This window comes from Acomys minous (assembly GCF_964271855.1).
Source record: "Acomys minous genome assembly, chromosome: 12".
Lineage (NCBI taxonomy): Eukaryota > Metazoa > Chordata > Mammalia > Rodentia > Muridae > Acomys > Acomys minous.
This window is the reverse complement of record NC_140493.1, coordinates 96,543,969-96,566,253: the sequence shown is the minus strand read 5'-3', so window position 1 is coordinate 96,566,253 and position 22,285 is coordinate 96,543,969. Positions and strand designations below refer to the sequence as shown.

The following is a 22,285-nucleotide window of genomic DNA, read 5'->3' as shown; positions in this document are numbered from 1 at the left end:
TCTCTACTTCTTTCTTTAAGGCATCTTTTCCTAATCATATTGGTAGAGCATTTATACAAGAGAAATTAGGCCCACTGTGGTGGTGCACGCCTTTAATCTCAGCATTTGGAGACAGAGGCAGGTGGATCTCTGTGAATTGGAGGCCAGCCTGGTCTACAAAGCAAATTCCAGGCCCACCAGGAATACAAATAAAAACCTATGTAAGTAAAAATAAAGGAGGATTGTTACCTGGAGCACCCTTCTATTGACCCTCATTTTCAGCTATTAAGAGTTGCTTTTGTAGGCTAGGTGTGGCCTTTAATCCCAGCACTTGGGAGGCAGAGGCAGGTGGATCGCCGAGTTCGAGGCCAGCCTGGTCTACAAAGTGAGTCTAGGACAGCCAAGGCTACACAGAGAGACCCTGTCTCGAAAAACAAAACAACAACAACAACAAAAAAGCTGCTTTTGTTGAATTAGGAGCCAGAGAGTCTTTGGAAATGAAGTTTTGTGGCCTGAGGGGATAGGCACACATTTCCTCCCACCCGAATCAAGGCATTGGCACTTGGACTGGTGTATTTGGTCTAGACGCTTGCTTTTAGTAGGAGTGCTTTCATTTCATGTGCCAAAGTTGCTTGATTAGGATAGGTAATGGTTTCTAAGTAATCTCAGTGCTTGATAGGGACCTTTTACACATAGTATTCTTAGCCAGTTAGTTTTATAGCATTTGTGTTATAAACATGAATAAAGATACCATATTTCATGGCTTGAATACATGTTTTAAGTATTTTTATAGAATCTACCTATATAATAATTGATAGTAGATTAAATATTTGTATACTTAGTTGCTATATTAGAGCCTTGAGAAATAGATAAGGGAGTTCCCAAAAATAGAAGCCTCGCCTCAGGCCATATGCATTTCTCATAGAGGATTTCAAGCCTCTAAGCATTCTGGCCTCAGTCTCAGTTATGTCATCCTAAAGATCATTTATTTTGTTTGTTTGGCTGGTTGGTTGCTTGCTTGTTTTGTTTTATTTTTAGACAGAGTTTCTCTATTTAGCCTTGGCTGTTCTGGAACTTACTCTGTAGACCGACCAGGCTGGTCTCAAACTCAGAGACCTGCCTCTGCCTCCTGAGTGCTGGGATTAAAGGGGTGCACCACCATGCTCAGCCTTGAATTGTTATTTCCTTTTTTTTAGTCCAACAAATTACTGACGGCTTACTTTTGAAGGCCAGGCAGTTTTCATTTGCTGCAGAAAACAGCATATAAATACTGCCCCTATTTTTTTTGTGGAGGGAGGGATAAGGTTTGTCAAGACAATAAATTGTCATAAGTACTATGGTAAAAGCCTAACATATTGTACATACAGTATGAACAATCAGCCATGGAGACATAGGAAAGACCTTTGTTATAAGGATTGTAGCTCTTCCTCTAGTGCAGTGGTTGTAAGCTTTCCTAATGCTTTTGAACCTTGAATACAGTTTCCCGTGTTGTTGTGACCCCAAACCAGAGAATTATTTTTTAATTATTTTATTTTATGTTCTTTGGTGTTTTGACTGCATGTGCATCTGTGTGAGGGTATCAGATCCCCTGGAACAGGGGTCACAGACAATTGTGAACTGCCATATGGGTGCTGGAAATTGAACCTGGGTCCTCTGGAAGAGCAGTCAATGAATGCTCTTAACACCTGAGCCATCTCTCCAGCCCCCCCATGAAACTAATTTCATAGCTAATTCATAACTGTAATTTTGCCACTGTTATGAATCGTAATGTGTATCTGTTTTCTGATGGTCTTAGGTCACCCCTGTGAAAAGATCATTCAACTCCCTAAGGGTTCATGACCCACAGGTTGAGAACTGCTGCTGTAAGGTCTGGAAAGAAAGCAGCTGCCTCCTTGAACTGATCTGTTTGAAGGGAATGCTTGACGTCTGAAGACAGGAGCAGGGAAATGACGATTAGGGGATTGTTTTATAGTGTTCTAATGAGTAAAAAAGTGGTGGCTTGGCCAAGTCATAGAGGTTGTATGAATTAACGCAACAGCTTGCTATGTTTTGATTTGCTGGAGTTATAAAGAAGGAAAGACTTTCTGGTCTCAGAAGGTAGGTGAAAAGTGTATTGAGGTAGGAAAACTGGGAATGGTTGGTGGGGGCAGGAGAGTTCATATTCCTATGATACGGATACTGAACTGCTGGAATACATTATCTGGCTTTTTTTTTTTTGGAGGAGGATAACATATAAATGCATGTTATTACATGCTTTTCTTTCTTTTTGGGGGTGGTGGTGGTTGTTCTTGAGACAGGGTTTTTCTCTGTGTAACAGCCCAGGCTGGCTTCGAACTCACAGTGATCCTCCTGCCTCTGCCTCCCAAGTGCTGGGATTAGAGGCGTGTGCCACCCCCACCCCCCCCCCCCCCCCAGTTACTTATTCCTTAGTCACAGTAAGCTTTGTCCCTCTTGATAGCATATTTCTCAGAAATTTTGTCTTGGAATGCAGATATTTCTGCTCAGTAACGGGCTCATAAAAACAGTGGCATATAAGAAGTAGAATTGAACTGATAACTGGTTTAGAAGTGTAGTTTCTTTTCTCTTTTCCTTTTTTCCTTTTTTTTTTTTTTTAACCGTGGTGTTCTATTGAAATGATCTTCTATGTATAAGACTGGCCTGAAACTCAGATCCACAACTGCTAGAACCACAGGCACGTGGCACGATGTGCCAGGCTGTGACTTTCCGTTCACATCTTTCTTTGTGAAGATTAAATATGGGTCAAATGCAATGTGCTTGAATTAAGATTGTGCATGGAATCAAAGTTTTAATGAGGGAAATTTAGCCTTGGGATGGCAAAATGATTTGACAGGTAAAATGTTTGGTGTTCAGGTCTGACAGCTTAAAGATGGGTCTATCTATCCCATCTTTAAAAAAAAGATTCATTCATTCATATGTTCATACATTCATACAGTACTCTGACTGCATGTGAACCAGCAGGCCAGAAGAGGGCATCAGATCTCATTATAGATGGTTGTGAGCCACCATGTGGTTGCTGGGAATTGAACTCCGGACCTCTGGAAGAGCAGACAGTGTTCTTAACCTCTGAGTCTTCTATCTATCCATCTATCCATCTATCTATCTATCTATCTATCTATCTATCTATCTATCTTATTTATGATTTCCTCAAACTCAATTTGTAGATCAGGTTGGCCTCAATGTCACAGAGATTAACCTACCTCTGCCTCCTGCTGGGATTAGAGATGGCATCACCAAGCCCAGCTCTATTTTATTTTATTTTGATGTAGAATCTTATTGTGGAACCCAGGCTGGCCCTCACACATGACGTGTAGATGAAGCTGGCCTCGAACTCATAAAGGTCTTCTTGCCTCTGCCTCCCAAGTGCTAGGCAGGATTAAAGGTATATATCAATACACAAGACTTCAACCTGAGTTTCATCCCTAAATCCTGTAGTAAAAAGAGAGAAATTGCTTCCTAAAGTTATTCCCTGACCTGCTTATATGTGCAGGCATGCCACATTTATTTAAGACTATCCCAGGCTCTATTACAAAAGAGATTGCCAGCTCTGTGTTAAGCTCGTTGGCCAGCTAGAATTCTTTTTACACTATAGATCAGTCTGGGCAGCTGGAGCCTCCCATCATTTCAGAGTATTTAGGGTGGCTTGTGTGAGACGAAGCGGTTAGATGAGTCTCGGTGTCATGTTCTTCTTGCCAGTTCATCACTGCTCCCATTGGCTTAGTCAATTCAGTGGACGGTTAGTGTTCTAATGGAATGTCCGCTCTCTTTTTTTTGGCACATGTTTTATTTGTACTTGTTCATATGGGTGTGTGGATGCAGGTGAGTAGGGGTATAGGTCAACACTGGGGTTCTTCTATTTACCTATTTATTATTTTGTTTGCTTGTTTTGAGGAGACAGGGTTTCACTTTGTAGCTCTGACTGGCCTGTAATTGATTAGTGACCAGGCTAGTCTTGAACTCACAGGCCTCAGCATCCTTAAATGCTGGGCTTAAAGGCATGGGCCATCTTGCCTGGCTTTACCTTGTTTTTTTGAAGGATGGTTTCTTCCTACTGAACCTGGAACTCACTGACTTGTCATGGATGGGTAGCCAGTGAGTTCAGTCCCCCAGTGCTACGGTTATGGTGCTTACCACAATGTCCAGCTTGTATATGAGTGCTTGGTGTTGAGGATCTGAAACCAGGTCCTTGGGTTTGATCAAGAAGTATTTTACTAACTGTGCTATCTCCTTAACCTCCCTTGATTTTATAGTTGAAGAATACTATAAACTACTATAAACAATTCTGAAAATTTACATGTGTAAACGTGTTGTTTTAGATAAGTGATTTTTTTAATTCATATTTTATACCAGGAATTATGCATGGTTTCCCATCTGCCCTTTATATGGGTACAATCTCTAACACTTATATAGCAGATTTATTCATTATCTTTGTAGTTTAAAATATTGGACTGTCCAGAGATGTAAAAAAAAATAAGTCACTGCCTGTAAATATTACAATTGAGGATGAAAAAGTGAAGAACCATTATCTAATTGTGGAATTACAGTGTCATCCAGGGCATAAGACATGTTTTTATTGGCTAGTCAGAAACTGAGATTTCACTGGGCATTGCAGTACCACGTCCAGCCTGGCACACATTTTATTTTAATATATGGGACTTAACTGTAATGGACAAGAGTAACAGATAAGGTAAGTAACAGTAAGAGGTCAGGATGTAACTGGAAGACATTTTTATTTTTTAAAGGTGTTTAAGTGTTTAAACCTCAACATTTGAAAGTCAAAGCCATCAAGAGAACTCAGAAAATTAGCAAGAAGGTGCAGGACCCTTTTTATTTTTATTTTATTTTTTAGCGCACGCATGTGCACAAATGCTTACGGGTGCCTGACACGTCTCACCTGTTGTTTTGAAACAAGGTGTTGGGGCTGGAGAGATGGCTCAGTGGTTAAGAGCATCACCTGCTCTTCCACAGGTCCTGAGTTCAATTCCCAGCAACCACATGGTGGTTTACAACCATCTGTAATGTGATGTGATACCCTCTTCTGGCAGGCAGAACACTATATACATAATAATAAATAAATCTTAAAAAAAAAAAAAAAAAAGAAAGAAACAAGATCTTATTTTTGCAACCCTGTCTGGCCTAGCATATGTAGCCCAGGCTGATTCAAACTTATGAAAGTCCTCCTCATTCAGCCTTTTAAGTGTTTGTCTTGCAGATGGGCACCATCACCCTCTTCTCTCACATCTCTGACATCTTTAAAGCAGTATTCTATTGTAAAATGACCCCCCCTCCAAAAAAAAAAAAAAGCCTATCCAATTATAGGTATGACCTAGTTTTGTAGACATTTGTAAGTTTACAAGTGTAAAAAAGAAACAGTTTGACTTACAGGAACTCATTAAGAAGAGTCAAAATATGGTCTGTTAGATTTCATTTATTTCCCTTAGCCCTTGTTGCAGTATTTATTGTTTTTAAATACATATTTCATGCTTTTTATTTAATTATGCCTGAATATATACTAGCCTGTATTGTTAAGGGACTGTGATTTGTTTGGTTGAAAGTACAACACTCTTTTCCTACTAAAAGTATTTCATTACATGATGTAATAAACGGCCAGCATTCTGCCATTGTTCTTTGTTATATGTATTATATATACACATTTCTGTATATGTGATAGTGGATTTATTTAGATCAGAATCCAGAAAATGCCTGGAGAAATGGCTTCCTGATCTCTGAGGTTCTAAACTTAGTTTCCAGCAGCCATGTCTAGTAGCTTTCAGCCCTAAGAGGATCTGATATCCTCTGTAGTTCTCCACGGGCACTTGCACATACAGGCCGATCACTGTGAGTTCGAGGTTAGCCTGGTCTACAAAGTGAGTCCAGGACAGCCAAGGCTACAGAGAAACCCTGTCTCAAAAAAACAAAACAGAAATACATATATGTCACTTTTTAGACTTTGAATATGAAATGTCACACACTAGCCCACCTGTTGATTCAAGCTTATTATCCTAGCTACTCAGGAGCCTCTGGCAGAAGAAGATTGCAAATTCAAGGGCTGCCCAGGTAGCTTTATCAAGACCCGCTCTCAAAACATGAAAACTGGAACTGAGACAGAGCAATTGCTTAAGATGTGAGGTCCTAGATTCATTACCTAATACTGAGGAAGAAAAGGAAAAAGAAGAAAAGATAGTTCTTCCACAGGCACTTGTGTTGAAGGATTGGCCCACAACTGCCGGGGGTGTTTGTTTTAGAAACTTTAGGAGGAAGAGCCACATGGAAGACATGTCCTTGGGGTCAGTCCTTTGTCCTGGCCCTTTCTTTGCTGCCATTGAGCAGCCCTTTTTCTATCATAATGTTGTGCTGGGACAAACCGCTTTGTTGGAGCCCAGAAACAGTGACGCCAACTACTAACAGACGCCTACCTGAGAGCATCATTAGACAGTTGTCTAGGCACTTGTCACATCAGTGAGAAGGAAGCCTGGCTAAGGCAGTTCCTCTGTGTTGTGTAGAAACCAAGTGGCTTCAATAAAAGTGCTTTAGAAAGCTTGTCCAAAGTAGGGAACACTAGGGTCCTGTGTAACAAGCACCTTAATTATTCATTTCAAACAGGTTTAGATACAGTCTCTACAATTGCTGTTTCCAACATGTCTCTTGGGGTGCTTCATCACTTTCTTTCCTTTGTTTTCTTTTGTTTTCCAAAACAGGATTTCTCTGTGTAACACAGGCCTGGCTCTCCTGGACTTGCTTAGTAGACCAGGTTGGCCTTGAACTCACAGAGATTCGCCTGCTTCTGCCTCCTGACTTCTGGGATTAAGGGTGTGTGCCACCACTGCCAGGCTCCTCATCAGTTTCTTAACAATTGTGAGAGAAAGCTACAGTGTTTGAGTTATTTGTTGGTCAGATTCTTCTCCCTATAGAAGTTCACTTAGTGGTACACACCACATATAGGGGACATGTCTCCTTATTACTTGAGACTAAGGAACTCTGAATATTTGTCACTGTTCTAAGTATAGTTACAGTTAATTATAAAAACAGAAACGAAGCCAGGCGTGGTGGTGCATGCCTTTAATCCCAGTACTTGGGAGGCAGAGGCAGGTGGATCGCTGTGAGTTTGAGGCCAGCCTGATCTACAAAGCAAGTCCAGGACATTGAAGGCCACACAGAGAAACCCTGTCTCGAAAAAAAAAACCAGAAACGAAGTCATAGGTAAATATTTTAAGTTGAGTTTTAAGTTTTAATATTTGCTAATGGAAGTGAGGGAATTGAAAGTATGGTTTTGGGTTTTTGTTTGTTTTTGGTTTTTGTGGTGGTGGAGCTTCTCTGTATAGTTCTGACTGTCCTGGACTTGCTTTTTAGACTAGGCTGGCCTCAAACTCACAGAGATCCAGCTGCCTCAGACTTCCTGTGTGCTGGGATTACAGGCTAGTCCTATCTCATTTTAACACCAGTGGTAATCTGGTAAAACAGACAAAAAATTAAATATTAAATTACATCTGTCTCCAGATGTATGTATCAGTAGTATATAAAAACTCCTTATGAAACAGATTTCCTATTGCTACAAACGCCTATAGTAAACTCTAACCTAGTAGAAAGAAAAATGAGAATAAACTAAGAGAAAATTTGTATCTAAAGGACTTTCTTGTTTTGTGTGTTGCATCTAAGCCTTAAAGTTCCTCAGCCTATATATTTGAGAGGAGTGTTTAATGTTACTGAAGTTATAGGTTTTACCACTTAGGTGGATCTTTTAAATGATTATAAAACTCAAGGCTTAAGAAAGTCAAATTTGGGGCTGGAGAGATGGCTCAGCAGTTAAGAACACTCACTGGCTGCTCTTCCAGAGGACCTGATTCTGTTCCTAGTACCTACATGGAAGTTGCCTGTGGGTCTGACACACTCACACATATAAACATCCAGGTAAAGCACCAATGGATATAAGATAAAAATAAACAAAAATGTAAAAACTACAGGATACGGGCTGGAGAGATGGCTCAGTGGTTAAGAGCACTGTCTGCTCTTCCAGATATACTGAGTTCAATTCCCAGCAACCACATCGTGGCTCACAACCACCTATCATAAGGTCTGGTGCCCTCTTCTGGTGTATAAGTATACCATGCAGGCAGAACACTGAACACTATATATGTAATAAATAAATCTTAAAACAACAACAAATCCCCCACAGAATATAAAAAAGAAAGTTTCTGGAATTTGCCTTAGGAATTTCTTTTCATCTTATTCTTTCGCCTTTTTCTCTTTTGTGCCTTTGATGATAAAGAATTGAAATCCAAGGTTGTAGTTATTGCATGTTCTTATCTAAAATACATCCTGTGCATTGATAGTAATAATATTTCATCATTTTATGAATAACATGACTATGAGGGAGATATTGTTGTTATTTTCGAAGGTCAATTTATATGTTTAGGATTATAAAGAGTAGAAACATTGCTTGAACATTATATTTTTGCTTGTTGTTTCAAATTGCTTTTGTTGTTGTTGCTGCTTTGGGGGTGGGGGCTGGTTTTTCAAGTCAGGGTTTCTCTGTTGTAGCCTTGCCTATCCTGGACTCATTTTGTAGACCAGGTTGGCCTTGAATTCACAGAGATCCACTTGCTTCTACTTCCCTGAGTGCTAGGATTAGAGGAGTGTGTCACCATGCCTGGCTTAATTTGGATTTCTTTCTTTAAAAATACTTGCTTATTTTATTATTATGTATACAATGTTCTGCCTTCATGTGTGCCGCCCATCAGAAGAAGACCACAGATCTCATTATATAGATAGCTATGATGGCATATAGATAGCAGCAACCGTGTGGTTGCTGGGAATTGAACTCAGAACCTTTGGAACAGCAACCAGTGAATGCTTTTGATATAATAGTCATTTGGATTTATGGCCTAGTAAGTGAATTGGGCACTATAACACTACAGCAAATTCTCACTTTTCACTATTAGCAGAAATCAAATCACCTAGCACTTCTTTCTGTTTTAAAAGGGTCTTGTTGCTGGGTGTAGTGGTATACACCTTTAATCCCAGCATCAGTGGCAGGTGGATCTTTGTGAGCTAGAGAACAGCCTGATCTACATAGCATGTTTCAGGATAGCCAAGGCTACATATACTCTGGGTGTGGGTGCTTTAATTTTAGCAAAACTAGTGGTGATAACATCTTGTCATTTTCTCCTGTGGTCCAGTAGGAAAGATCATGCTGTTCAGAATCCACTATATAATTTTTACTTAAACAGAAGGGCCCTGGTTCTCACATGAAGAGATACTAATCTTGTTACTACTATTCGTTCTAACAAAATAATTTCTTCTGACAGTAGCATTCAGGATGATTTTAACATGCTAAAGGAACCTCAGAATAAAATCTAAAAACAAAAAGTAATCCTTTCTTATTTGACATATTAGTGAAACACTAAGCTGAATCTTAAATTTCCTTTTTTTAAAAAAAAATTATTTATTATTATGGATACAGTGCTGTGCCCGCATGTTCACCTGCAGGCCAGAAGAGGATATCAGATCACATTGCAGATGGCTGTGAGCCACCATGTGGTTGCTGGGAATTGAACTCAGGACCTCTGGAAGAACAGTCAGTGCTCTTAAGCTCTGAGCCATCTCTCCATCCCTAAATCTTAAATTTTCAAAAAGAAAATAGGTGCTATTCAGCATATGGCTTTAGAAGAGTAGAGTTTATTTTTACAGCATTTCTCCCTCAACTACTATGTATTGGTTTGTGGAGAATATTCTTAGTTCTAGGTATATGTAATACTGTACTAAATCAGGGAGAACTATTGAAATTGAAGTTCAGGCAACTAAAAAGAAACCTATTAATATTGTATATAAATTAGAACTGACATTTAGCCGGCTATATTGAAATGTGTTCTCTTTCAGTATTTTTGATTTTGTTTTTCGAGACAGGGTTTCTCTGTAGACTTGGCTGTCCCGGACTTGCTTTGTAGCTCAAGCTGTTCTCGAACTCATAGTGATCCTCTTGCCTCTGCCTCTCCCAGTGCTGAGATTACAGGTGTGTGCCACCCTGCCTGGCTCAGTATTTTTTCAAACAGACCTTTGAAGTGTTTTGCTTTTTTCTCTAACACATATGACAATAAACAAGGGGAAAAATATGATGTTAAAATGTCAAAACTCCGAGATTTTTTTTTTTTTGTTTGTTTTTTGAGACAGGGTTTCCTCTGTGGCCTTGGCTGTCCTGGACTCACTTTGTAGACCAGGCTGGCCTCGAACTCAAAGAGATCTGCCTGCCTCCTCCTTGTGGACCCCACCATGCCCAGCCTCCAAGCACATTTTTGTACATTCTTATTGACCTGTCCTTTTGTATATATTTTTTTAATTTTCATGTGTTCCCATTCTACATTGTTGAAATAAGCCTTTGGTTTATACTGTAATTGCTAAGCAGTAGTACATTGAATTTAAAACGTGTACGTATCAGCAATATCAGACTTAATTTTTGCTTTTATATATATTTTCCTCTTATCATTCATTGCCTTTGGAGCTTTAGTCATGTTGATACATAACACTCTGGTTAATTTTATTTTTATTACCATAGGAAAAATTTTTTAAAGGAATAAACTAATTTATTTGCTTTTATTAGCAGAATTCGATTATGTAACGAACTTGTTTGTTCATGCATTTTTTTTTTTTAAACCAAGCCAAATTGCTCTTGGTGGTGGTGTGGGGTGTTGAAGCACACGCCTAATCCTAATCTGGATGCAGAGACAGGTGGATCTCAGTGAGTTAGAGTTAGAGGCCAGCCTGGTCTACCAGGCTGCTTTTATGGAACTTTTTCCAATCTGTTTGAAACTTGATAAGTTTATATATTTGAGTTTTTCTCAGTGAATTAAACAATATCATGGACTTCCGTTAAGTTTTTATATATAGTCCTCTTTTTAAGAATTATTGTAAACCGGGCATGGTCACGCACACCTTTAATCCCAGCACTCATGAGGCAGAGGCAGGCAGATCGCTGTGTGTTCAAGGCCAGCCTCGTCTGTAGGGTGAGTCCCTGTCTTGAGAAACAAGGAAGGAAGGAAGAATTCTTGTGTTTTTAGAGACAGGATCTCACTCTGTAGCCTAGGCCCTCAGTCTTGTGGTAATCCTTCATTTCTCAGCTTCCATGGGGTGGGGTTAACAGGTGTGTGTTGCCATGTCCAGCCTGATACTAACTCTTCAGTGTGCTTGACTCAGACATTCTCTACTAACAAGTGTTTGTTCTTTAGCTTTGTTCACTGGGTCTTTTCTTGCGTGCTCAGAATTTGGTTGTGTTTCTGTGCCTTTTTGGAAAATTCTTCCCTGCTCTAGGTCTCATATTCATTTGTATTAGCTCTAGAGGTAAAGCAGTATGAAAATCTAGGGTCATGGCAGTAATTCATATCAAAAAAGTTATTTTAATAAGTCTGTGATATCTGGTCATTCAATTTTACCTTTCTGGGTTTCTGTTCTCAGCTTTTAATTAAAGCCATTTTAGAGGTGCTAGAGAGGTGGCCTGGTGCCTGAGAGTACTGGCTGCCCTTTAGAGGACCTGTATTTGAGTTGCAGCACCCACTTGTTGGGAACCAACTCCCTCTGCTGGCCTCTGTGAATGCCAGGCATGCACACTCTGCGTAGACATATCTGCAGGCCAAACACCCATACACACAACATTAAAATATTTAAATTACCCCTCCCCCAAATAAACCTCACTATTTTAGGTGTAGACACTGTTGCTAGCACACACCTGAGATTTCTAACTGTGGAGGTGGAGCTGGATGATGCTTAGCTAGCAAGTGTAGGGATATCCTGAGAGAAGACCCTGCCTTCAAGCAGCAGCAGCAGCAGCAGCAGTTACAAAAGCCTAAGCAAACCAAATTCAACTGACATTAAAAACAAATATTCTTAGCTGTATTTGGGAATCACAGTACTAAAAGAGTGTATTCTGTAATTTATATATATTATTATGACATTCTGATTTTATTTTTAAAAATTCCATAGTATTAGTTTTCATTGTGCTGCTAAGACACTTGCCAAGAAAATGAAGGTTCTACTCTACTGTGAAGTTTTGTAATTTGATCTTTAAAAAAAAAAACCTGTTGGATGTCTATAGTTGTAATAATTGGTAAAGCTTCTAGATTTTAAAAATAAAATCAAAGCTGGGCAGTGGTGGCGCGTGCCTTTAATCCCAGCACTAGGAGGCAGAGGCAGGTGGATCACTGAGTTCGAGGCCAGCCTGGTCTACAAAGTGAGTTCAGGACAGCCAAGGCTACACAGAGAAACCCTGTCTCGAAAAACAAAACAAAACAAAATCAAGCACTAGGAAAGCAGAGGCAAGTTGATCTCTTGAGTTCCAGGACAGCCAGAGCTACATAGTAAGATCCTGCTGAGGAAGAAGGGGGTGGGGCAGAGATGGGGAGAGAGAGATTGAGATTGTTAAAATACTATTTTAACAAAGTAATCTTTTATCTCCTGAGAGTCTAAAACAGTTTCAGAAGAACTTTATGCCAGTGTCAGAGTACTCCTCTTCTTAGTTAACTTCAAAAGGAAATTTAATGAAGAGCCTTAAACACACATACAATACCCAGTGTCGCCTGTGGATTGGGTGCTTTGTCATTTTGTCTGTCTTTACGTCACAGTTAGTCTGTTTAAGAACCTACCCACACTACTCCATTTGCTATGGACGTTAGTACTGCTCTTGGATTTCACTCAGTTTATTTCCTTGTAGGAAACGCAGGTCTGAATGGAGATGGGCTGCAGACCGAGCAGCTATTGTCAGCCGCTGGAACTGGCTTCAGGCCCATGTTTCCGACTTGGAATATCGAATTCGTCAACAAACAGATATTTACAAACAGATACGTGCTAATAAGGTAAGGGATACATTTCTGGTGTTTTCTGACCAGTTTAAAAGCTGCCGTTATCCTTTCTCTACTATACCTTATCATTGTTTCAATAACTCTTTAATTATATCAAGATAAATGGTTTAACAATTCCCTATAGCTGTTTAATTTAAGGGCCTGATGGTACTAGTGTAGCTCAGAAAACAGTAGAATGTAACCCTCAGCTGACATGTGATTACAAAACAATGGTGTCTGGGCAAAAATGAGAAAAAGAAACATATAATAACAGACTGATGTGCTTGTTTTATTTGAGAAAGGCTTATCTGATGAGACGTTCCCTATTATTGCTAAGCTTTTTCTTAAAGGAAAATTTCAATTAAAAGATTATCTGAAACAGACATAACAAATGATAGGAATTTTAAGTAACTTGAGGGAAATCATGCACCAGCAGCAAGCCCTATGTACCTACAGTGGCCTCTGGTAGGATATGCTAGTCCTCTCATGGTGCTTACATTCTTGCAAGACGTGTTTTATAGTGCTTGTGGGCTCTAGAGACTGAACTTGCTAAATTGTCTCTTGAGTCCAATGCAAAAATTTCAAAGCTCAAGGTGCAGGCTGGAGAGATGGCTCAGTGGTTAAGAGTGCTTCTGCTCCTCCTAAGGAGCTATCTGAATTTGTTCCTAGCATTCATGTCAGACTTCACAACTGCCTGTCACTCTTAACTCTTAAGTCATATGCTCTTTGGCCTCTTGAGTATTTGCACAAGTGACAAACATATTAATAAAACTAAATAATTTTTTAAAAATCTGTGATGGTTGAGCTGCATAACTGACAGAGTCTAGATAAAGTCTAATGCTCTTTGAAATGGCAGCTATCTTATCTTCAGTGTTTCTGAAGGCCTTAAAAGCTGGATGTGGTAGCTTATTACTATTATCCCTGTATGTAGGAGGCAGAGGCAGGTGGAGTGCTGTGAGTTCGAGGCCTGACCTTTGTTTTTAAAAAGTTGTACAGTCTCCTTACCTTTTTAAACTGTGTGCATGCATGTGTGCAGGCCAAAGGAGTTCCTTGGGTGCTGCCCATCTTTTTGTTTTTCTTTTTGAGACAAGAGTCAGTGGTGATTGTCCTAGAGCTTGGTAAGCCAGAAGTCTAGTCTAGCAGGCCAGAGCCCCAGGGCTGCCTATCTCTGCCATTCTAGTGCTGCTGTACTTGATTTTCTATTTTGTTTTGTTTATTTTTTTAGATGTGTTCTTTTGGCAGTTGAACTCAAGTCTCTCTGCTCTCCCAAAGTTCATCAGAAACACACAGCTTATAGTGTTTTAAATTTTGTTTCCGAATAACTTATTTTTTAAAAATTGGAGTAAAACTGAAATATGTTCGAGGACGTGAATGTTTTAGTTTCCTTAAATGGGCTTCACAGGCGAAATCTTAAATCGATTGCGTAGGGTGTGAGGTGGGGTGGAAACGAAAAGTAAGAGACAGTTAGCTGTGTCTATCTTGTGTCAAGGATACCTTTTCAGTGTCTACTTTGAGGCTTTTACAGATAATAACTATAAATTTCTATATTTGAGAATGACAGTTTCTTAGTATAACTTAGTCTAGCATAATATAGTCATTTTTGTTGCTACATTTATTTTGCATGTGTTCAAAACATGTACCTGTGTGTATGAGTGTTTTGCCTGCATGGTGTCTGAAGAGGGCTTCAAATCCCTTGAAACTGCAGTGATAGGTGGTTGTGCTGGGAACACAGCCTGGGTCTTTTGGAAGAGCAGTGCTCTTAGCACTGAGGCATCTCCAGCCTCTGCCCAGAGTTTTAAAATGTTTGGGGCTGATGAAATAATTTAGAGGATCAAGGTGCTTGCTGCCAAGCCTGATGGACCTGAGTTGGTTCTCCAGGATTTCTGTGGTGGAAAGAGAGAACAGGTCCATGTGAGTTTTCCTCTGACATCCTTATAGTATGCATGCATACATACACATGCACTCCTGCACACAAATACATGAAGTGAAAATAATTTTTAATCTTAGGCTTAAGGATGATGATTCTGGAGTGTTTTTTGTTTGTTTTTAATTTTAGGAAAGCTTGAAAATCCTTTTTTAAAAAAATGTTTACATTTGTCTACACAACCCCTTTTACCCCAAATCAAAGTTAATCTAGTACAAAGTTGTTGACTGTTAAACGCTTGTTCACATTCCCTGTGTTGATCCTAGATATGCCTCCCAAGGAGGTGAGGGGACAGATGCTGCTATCTAGTGATGTTGGTGACAGGGTAGAAACAGATTAAGAACCTAAGTCATCCTTATTGTGCTACTGCCACTCATACTAATACAGTTCTCCTTACAGCATTTAAAAATCCTCCTGTTGGGCTGAAGAGGATGGCTCAGTGGTTAAGAGCATTGTCTGCTCTTCCAGAGGACCTGGGTTCAACTCCCAGCACCCACATGGCAGCTCACAACTGTCTGTAACTCCAGTTACAAGCCTATGCACATAAAATAAAACTAAATAAAGATTTTTTTAAAAAAAATTCTGCCGGGCGTGGTGGCGCACGCCTTTAATCCCAGCACTCGGGAGGCAGAGGCAGGCGGATCGCTGTGAGTTTGAGGCCAGCCTGGTCTACAAAGTGAGTCCAGGACAGCCAAGGCTACACAGAGAAACCCTGTCTCAAAACACCAAAAACAAAAACAAAAAATCCTCCTGTTTAAGTGATGTTATGAGGAAATGCTGTGATGATAAAACATTTTTGCCTGATTCAAAAACACTTAACTTCATCTGCTTTTGTTGTTGGTTGTTCATAAACAAATAGCTTACGCTGGCCTTGAGCTTCTGATCTTTATGCTTTTACATACAAAGTGCAAGAATTGCAGGTGTGCCCCACCTTGCCTATTTGTCCTTAATACTTGACTTTTGTGTTTCATGCGTTTGACTGCTTTGCAGGCATGTGTGCCTGATGCCTGTGGATATCAGAAGAGGGTGTCACAGCTTGGAAATAGAGTTTTGAATAGCTATGAGCTACCATGTATATGCTGGGAACTAAACTCTGTCCTCTACAAGAGCAGCAAGGGTCTTTAAATTTAATTTAATTTAATTATTTATTTCATGTGCTTTGCATGTGAAAGTGTCAGATTAGAGACAGTTGTGAGCTGCCATTGAGTATTAGAAATTGAAGCCCGGGTCCTCTGGAAGAGTAGTTTAGTTCTCTTAACCATGGAGCCATCTCTACTGCCCTTGTTCTGAAGATATGTTTTCCCCCTTAGGCTGTCATAAGAAAGTACCACAAACTGAATGGCTTAGAACAGTAGAAATAAGTTTTTTCAGAGTCCTGGAGGTTAGAAGTTGAAGTTAGAGTTAGAGTCAGTGTCCCCTGTAAAGACCCTACTGTGAAATAACTGCACAGCCTCAGGTTCTCAGCATAAAATGTGAAGGGGTACTCTTCACCTCAGCCTAGCAGAGAAGTCTTTAAACTTACTCCAGTGATATGTTAGCATGAGCTTGGGTTTTTTTTTGGGGGGGGGGGGTTGGGTTTTTCGAGACAGAGTTTCTCTGTGTAGCCTTGGCTATCCTGGACTCACTTTGTAGACCAGGCTGGCCTCGAACTCACAAGTGATCCGCCTGCCTCTGCCTCCTGAGTGCTGGGATTAAAGGCGTGCGCCACCACGCCCGGCTATGAGCTTGGTTTTTTTTATAGCACTGTAGAGGCCTTTTTTTTTTTTTTTTAAAGCATGCCAGGCCTTTTCCTACCAATTTTATTGTTATCTGCATTACTTTTAATGAATTAGTTTAATTCTGGAGGTTGAATTCCTGGCCATTGCATGTGCTGGACAAGTACTAATATTGTGTCATATATCTAGGATCTGACTAATCTACCCAGGCTGTTGAGATTACAAATTTGTCTTGCATCTTTGGACAGACAATTAGAAAGCTCAACTGCATTTTTGGCTCTCTGTCCTGTAACAGAGTCACACTTAGCTCAGACTTGCTTCAACTCACTTTGTAACCAAAGATGACCTTAAATGACTGATTCTTCTACCTCTGCCTCCCAAGTTTTTCAGTTACAGTTGTCTGCCATAATATTTGGCTTTTACTTTTTCTTTTTAAGTTGGTACTGTGTTGTGTGTTTACGTTTTTAAATGTCTTTCATTTATGTAGCACACTCTAGCCTAGAACTCAGCTGTGTAGCTCAGATTATCCTCAAACTTGCAGTTCTCTTCTTTGTCTGCCTTAGTGACTGGGATTATAGAGGTGTGTCTTACCACTCCTGATTTACTTTGCCATAGTTGACATTACCTTCCTTTCTCCTTCCCTCTCTTCCCCCACCCCTTCGGCTTTTCAAGACAGGGTTCTTTGTGTAGCCCTGGCTGTCCTGGAACTCAGTCTGTAGACCAGGCTGGACTACCTGCCTCTGCCTCCCAAGTGCAGGTGTTACAGGTGTGCACCAGGACCTGGGAGTGTTACCTTTCTTAAAAGTGATCTATTCCAGGGGCTGGAGAGACAGACATTCAGCAGTTAAGCATTGACTACTCTTCCCAGATTTTGATTCGCAGCACTCACATAGCAGCCCGCAACCATCTCTACTCCAGTCCCTGGGGATCAAATGCCTTCTAAAAGGCATTGTACCCATGTGGTTCATAAACACAGTTTCAGGAAAAACACATATACATATAAAATAAAAATTAAATAAAATAAAAAAGGCAGTATTTGAGGACTGTTGTTTTGCTAGGGTGTTCCAGGGTACAGACAACAATTCCTGTTCTATCAAAAGTTAGCAGTTAACCTTCTAAGTCTTATGTACTTAATAGTCCCAAAAGTTCCCTTTTGTAAATTTGTATTTTTGTTGTTCTCTGACAAAAGTGCAGTTTCTAGTATTTCATCCTACTCTTTTCTTTTATACGCCATGGTATCATTAGATTTTTGTTTTGGGAACAGTCTGGCCTCTAACTTGTAGCCAAGGAGGACCTTGAACTCCTTATTCTCTTGTTTCTACCTCCTTAACGCAGCACCAATTACTGTTTGTGTTGCACTCGGCTTCGTGCATGCTTAAGTTAGTGTTTGGATTTTCCTGGGTCAGCTACTTAGGGCCCTTTCCTCCCTTTCCTTGCCTCAGAAAGGGAAAACAATGTGTTATTTTAAATCATAAAGGTTCTTGCAAGGTTCCACAGAGAAGTGCAAAGATAGCTTTCAGGTAAAATATTCTTTAGAGAAGCTAAGATAGGAAACATCACAGCAGCAACACAGAACAGAGGAAATTCTTTAAATACTTTCAAAGGGAGTGGTTTCTGACTAGAGATAAGCTGATCTTGTCCTACCCCACCTCTTGGACTTCTGCTTTGGAAACGTAGTGGATTGTTGTCTGTTGTGCCTGGATGGGAAAGAAACTGCGGAAGGGTCCTTGTTAATTCCCTCTAAAGTAGCAGCATCTGTATTCTGACATGCACTTTAATATGTAGAAGCTCATTCATGTGTCTTCATCTAAGGTTCAGAGTAAATGTCTCTGGTTAGAGGCTTAGACAGATAAATTTAAACTATTTTTAAACTACTTTCGTTTTAACACATTCATTTGTTCACATCATTTCTTTGGAACATGTGTATTGAAAATTTACTTTAATTTGGGGAGATCTCTGAGGTTGAGACTAGCCTGGTCTACAGAGTGAGTTCCAGGACAGCCAGGGCTACACAGAGAAACTGTCTCAGTGGAAAAAAAGAAAAGAAAGAACAAAGGGGGTAGGGGAACCCAGCTAAGCCAAGCATGGTAGGTTAGGCCTGTAATCCTAGTCCTTAAAAGAGGCTGAGGCACCAAATTGCTTCAAGTTTTAAGGCCACCCTGGGCTCGGGGACATACATACACATACACAAGTTAATAAAAAGATGGAAGGATGGTGAGTGGAATCAACTGAAGACTTATACTTTTATTTTCAAACTGTAAACCAATTGAAGTTCCCATCTTAGCTGGGTTATGGGTGTCAAGTACAAGTTTGTCTCATCTAAGTTCTTTTGGGTTTGGTTTGTAGTGGATCCTGATTTGTCTTAATTCAAGTAGGGAAGCTTGAGCTTCCTGAGTAATGCAGTGGAGTGAACATGTAATACTAGACATTTAGAGGTAGTTGAAGGTGTGTAGGTGTGAGTGGGCTTGAGAACTGTGTAGTTTCATCATTGTCATCTGTCTCAAATTCTTAATCTTTCGGTCCTGTTGATAGCACACGCCTTTAATCCCAGAACCCGGGAGGCAGAGGCAGGAGGATCTTTGTAAGTTCGAGGCCAGCCTGGTCTACAAAGCAAGTCCAGGACAGCCAAGGCTACACAGAGAAACCCAGTCTCCAAAAACAAACAAACAAAAAAAGCTTAGTGGGACATGGTGGTTGCACGCCTTTAATCCCAGCAGCACTCTGGAGGGAGGCAGAGGCAGGTAGATCTTTGTGAGTTCAAGGCCAGCCTGGTCTACAAAGCAAGTCCAGGATAGCCAAGATAACGCAGAGAAAACCTGTCTCACGAAAAAAAAGAAAAGCAGAGTTTATCCAAGACGGTTATGATGGTGATACATTTAATCCCAACCCTCTGAAGGCTTTGATAGGAGGAGCATTGTGACTTTAGAGCCAGCCTGGAATATGTTTCAAACCTTGTCTCAATTCCCCCATTAATCACCACTCCGCATACCTCAGCCTCACAAGAGTTTTGTTTTGTTTCTTTTCTGAGCAGGGTCTCATATATCCCAAACTGGCCTTGAGCTGGAACTCGTGATGCTTTTGTCTACTCTTTCCAAGTTCTGAGATTATAGGCATTACCATCATGCCTAGTTTAGATGGAATATTGTTCAGCAATAATACACAAGAACACTGCTTTGTGCAAAAGCACAAAGCTTTTTACTTTTAAGTAGAAAGGTTTAGGAGGTTGCTTTTTATGTTTATAAATTAAGGAAGAAAATATTTTCAAGATTTCTGTTTTTTGAAGCAGAGTCCTGTTATGGGGTAGAAAATGACTTTGAATTTGTGGCGCTCTCCCTTCCCTTATCTTCCTTAATGCTGTGATATTGGGTATGAGCCATCAAATTCAGAGTGAAGTTTCTCTGTGTAGCCTTGGCTATCCTAGACTGACTTTGTAGACCAGGCTGGCGTCATAGCGATCCACTGCCTCTGCCTCCTAACACTATGCCTGGCTCAATGGAGAAACTTTTAATGGACACATGCTGCTTTTTATTAAATTTGAAAGGTTTTATTTTATACATACATTTATGGAAATGTTTTCAAGTGTCTGTTTTGTGGTTTCATAATGGACTTTTTCATGTGCTGAAAATTGAACTTAGGGGCCCTCACACCAAGCAGAGATTAACTACATCACTGAACTTTATCCTGAGTCCTGAGCATATGGTTTTTATGTTTTGGTTTGGTTTGGTTTGGTTTTTCGAGACAGGGTTTCTCTATGTAACTATTCTGGCTGTGCTGGAACTCCCTCTGTAGTCCAGGCTGGCCTTGGACTAACGAGGATCCGCCTGCCTCTGCCTCCCAAGTGCTAGGATTAAAGGCCTGTGCCACCACTACCACCTGGCCTGCATATGAAAATTCCAGTATTAGCTTGGTGTGGAACCTCATTTCTCTAACCTTGAATGTTTCTCTCATATGAGTTACTGGTCTCTTTTTTCTTAAGACTTTTTTTTTTTTTTCTTCCCTCGCTTATGTAGACCAGGCTGGCCTCAAACTCAGAGCAATCCACCTGCCTCTGCCTCCCAAGTGCTCCCAAAGACGTGCGCCACCACCGCCTGGCAAGACTGTGTTTTTTATCTACTGTGTTCCTAGTCCCATTCTAGTATATTCGGATACTTATCTTTCAGGGAGAGAAAACAGACCCCCTCCTCTCTCCATTTTAAATTAAAGGTTGTTTTCTTGGTACTTTTTTTTCCCCCTTCCTTTTTTCAATTATATTTACAAAATTTTGTTTTATGTCTTTGGGTGTTTTGCCTGCACGTATTTCTGTCCACTGCTTGTATGCCTGGTTTCCACAGAGGCCAGAAGGCAGCCTGGATCCCCAGGAATTAGAGTTACAGACAGTTGTAAGCCACCATGTGGGTGCTGGGAATTGGACATAGGTTCCTTAGAAGAGAAGCCAATGTTCTCATCTCCCTTTTTATCTTTTAAAACCATCTTGCTTCATAAAGATGTTGAGTTAGACCTGGGCTTGGTGGCGCACACCTTTAATCCCAGCTCTTGGGAAGCAGAAACTAGGTGGATCTCTGTGAGTTTGAGGCCAGCCTGGTCTACAAAGCAAGTCCAAAAGACCAATGTTGAGTTAGAAAGAATTCTAGTAGTGGATCAATTGCTTTAGTCATTCAGAAAGCTTATATTTTGACTCAAAGAGCTCAACACTCAGTCTTCAGGTGAATGTTGTAGCATATGCCCAGAACTCAGGAAACTGAGCCAGAAAGATTGCTATGAGTTCAAGGCCATCCTAGACTTCATAGTGAGATACTGTCAAGAGGGAGAAGCATTAGGGAAAGGGAGAGACAAAGACATAACCCCCATGAGAAACTGGTGAGTTAGACTGGCCAGAATTGACCAGCTTCAGGTTCAGTGAGAGACTCTGCCTCAGTAAAATATTGTAGGATTCTTCAGAACTCCATTTCACATTCACAATAGATGCATACATGCACACATACCCCTCATACAAGCCAAAGAAAAAGTAGCCCACTTTAGTAATTCTTTATACATATACAATTAAAAGCCTTCCATTGCTGATGTTAATCTTATAAAGTGTAGTTGATAATGTATTGGGTACAATAAACTAACCTGATAAGATTCTAGATCTGGTAGGTCAGAATAAAAGGAGTGACTTTTGGTTTTTCAAGACAGGGTTTCTCTGTGTAACCTTGGCTGTCCTGTAGACCAGGCTGGCCACAAACTCACAGAGATCCACCTGCCTCTGCCTCCCAAGTACTGGAATTAAAGGTGTGCACCACCATGCTTGACTAAGAGTGACATTTAAGACAAGCCATGTAGGCGTTTTAGAGTGAAAGAAAAAGGGGACTTGCTGATCTGAATCTTTCTTTTAAATTTGTATTTACTTATTGGTGTATGTGCATATATGCCACAGAAAGAACTTGGAGGCCAAAGGACAACTCATAAAGACAGCCTTTCCCCTCCACCATGAATCAGGCACAGCAGCAAGCTTACCTACTTACTGAGCCATCTCTCTTGCTCAGTTTTGAGTCCTAACATCTTACGAAAATCATGCTACTCCTCAGCTTTTTGTTGAATCCTCTTTGACAGGGTTAGAATCCAGGGCTTTGCACAACTGGGCGCAAGTGCTCTACCACTGAGCTACATCTGCAGCCCTGAAAAAAATCTCAGAAAAGTAAAGCTACTGCTTTTCCAGGCTATTTTTAAGTCATATGTAAGAGAAAAGGCCTCTGGTTAATGCAACTCCTGCCTTAAACAATTTTGAGATTAATCCCTAAACGTGTAGTTTATGTCACTCACACTGTTTTTCTACTCTTTGTCCT

General features: G+C 40.3%; 1 protein-coding gene and 1 long non-coding RNA gene across 16 annotated transcripts in view; one reads left to right on the top strand and one right to left on the bottom strand.

The window, feature by feature from the left end:
* Positions 1-22,285, top strand: part of KANSL1 (KAT8 regulatory NSL complex subunit 1) — a 122,191-nt gene that overhangs the window by 66,145 nt on the left and 33,761 nt on the right. For all 15 annotated transcript variants that reach the window (XM_084750007.1, XM_084750010.1, XM_084750003.1 and 12 more), the window contains one exon: positions 12,695-12,836. In XM_084750007.1, coding sequence (XP_084606133.1) covers positions 12,695-12,836 — 142 coding nt within the window. The remainder of the gene's footprint in view (positions 1-12,694; positions 12,837-22,285) is intronic.
* On the bottom strand, positions 16,317-22,283 carry LOC311579459. The gene is made up of 2 exons (XR_014773158.1): positions 21,241-22,283; positions 16,317-16,964 (listed from the first exon to the last, which is right to left on the bottom strand). It is a non-coding gene; the product is annotated as an uncharacterized lncRNA (long non-coding RNA).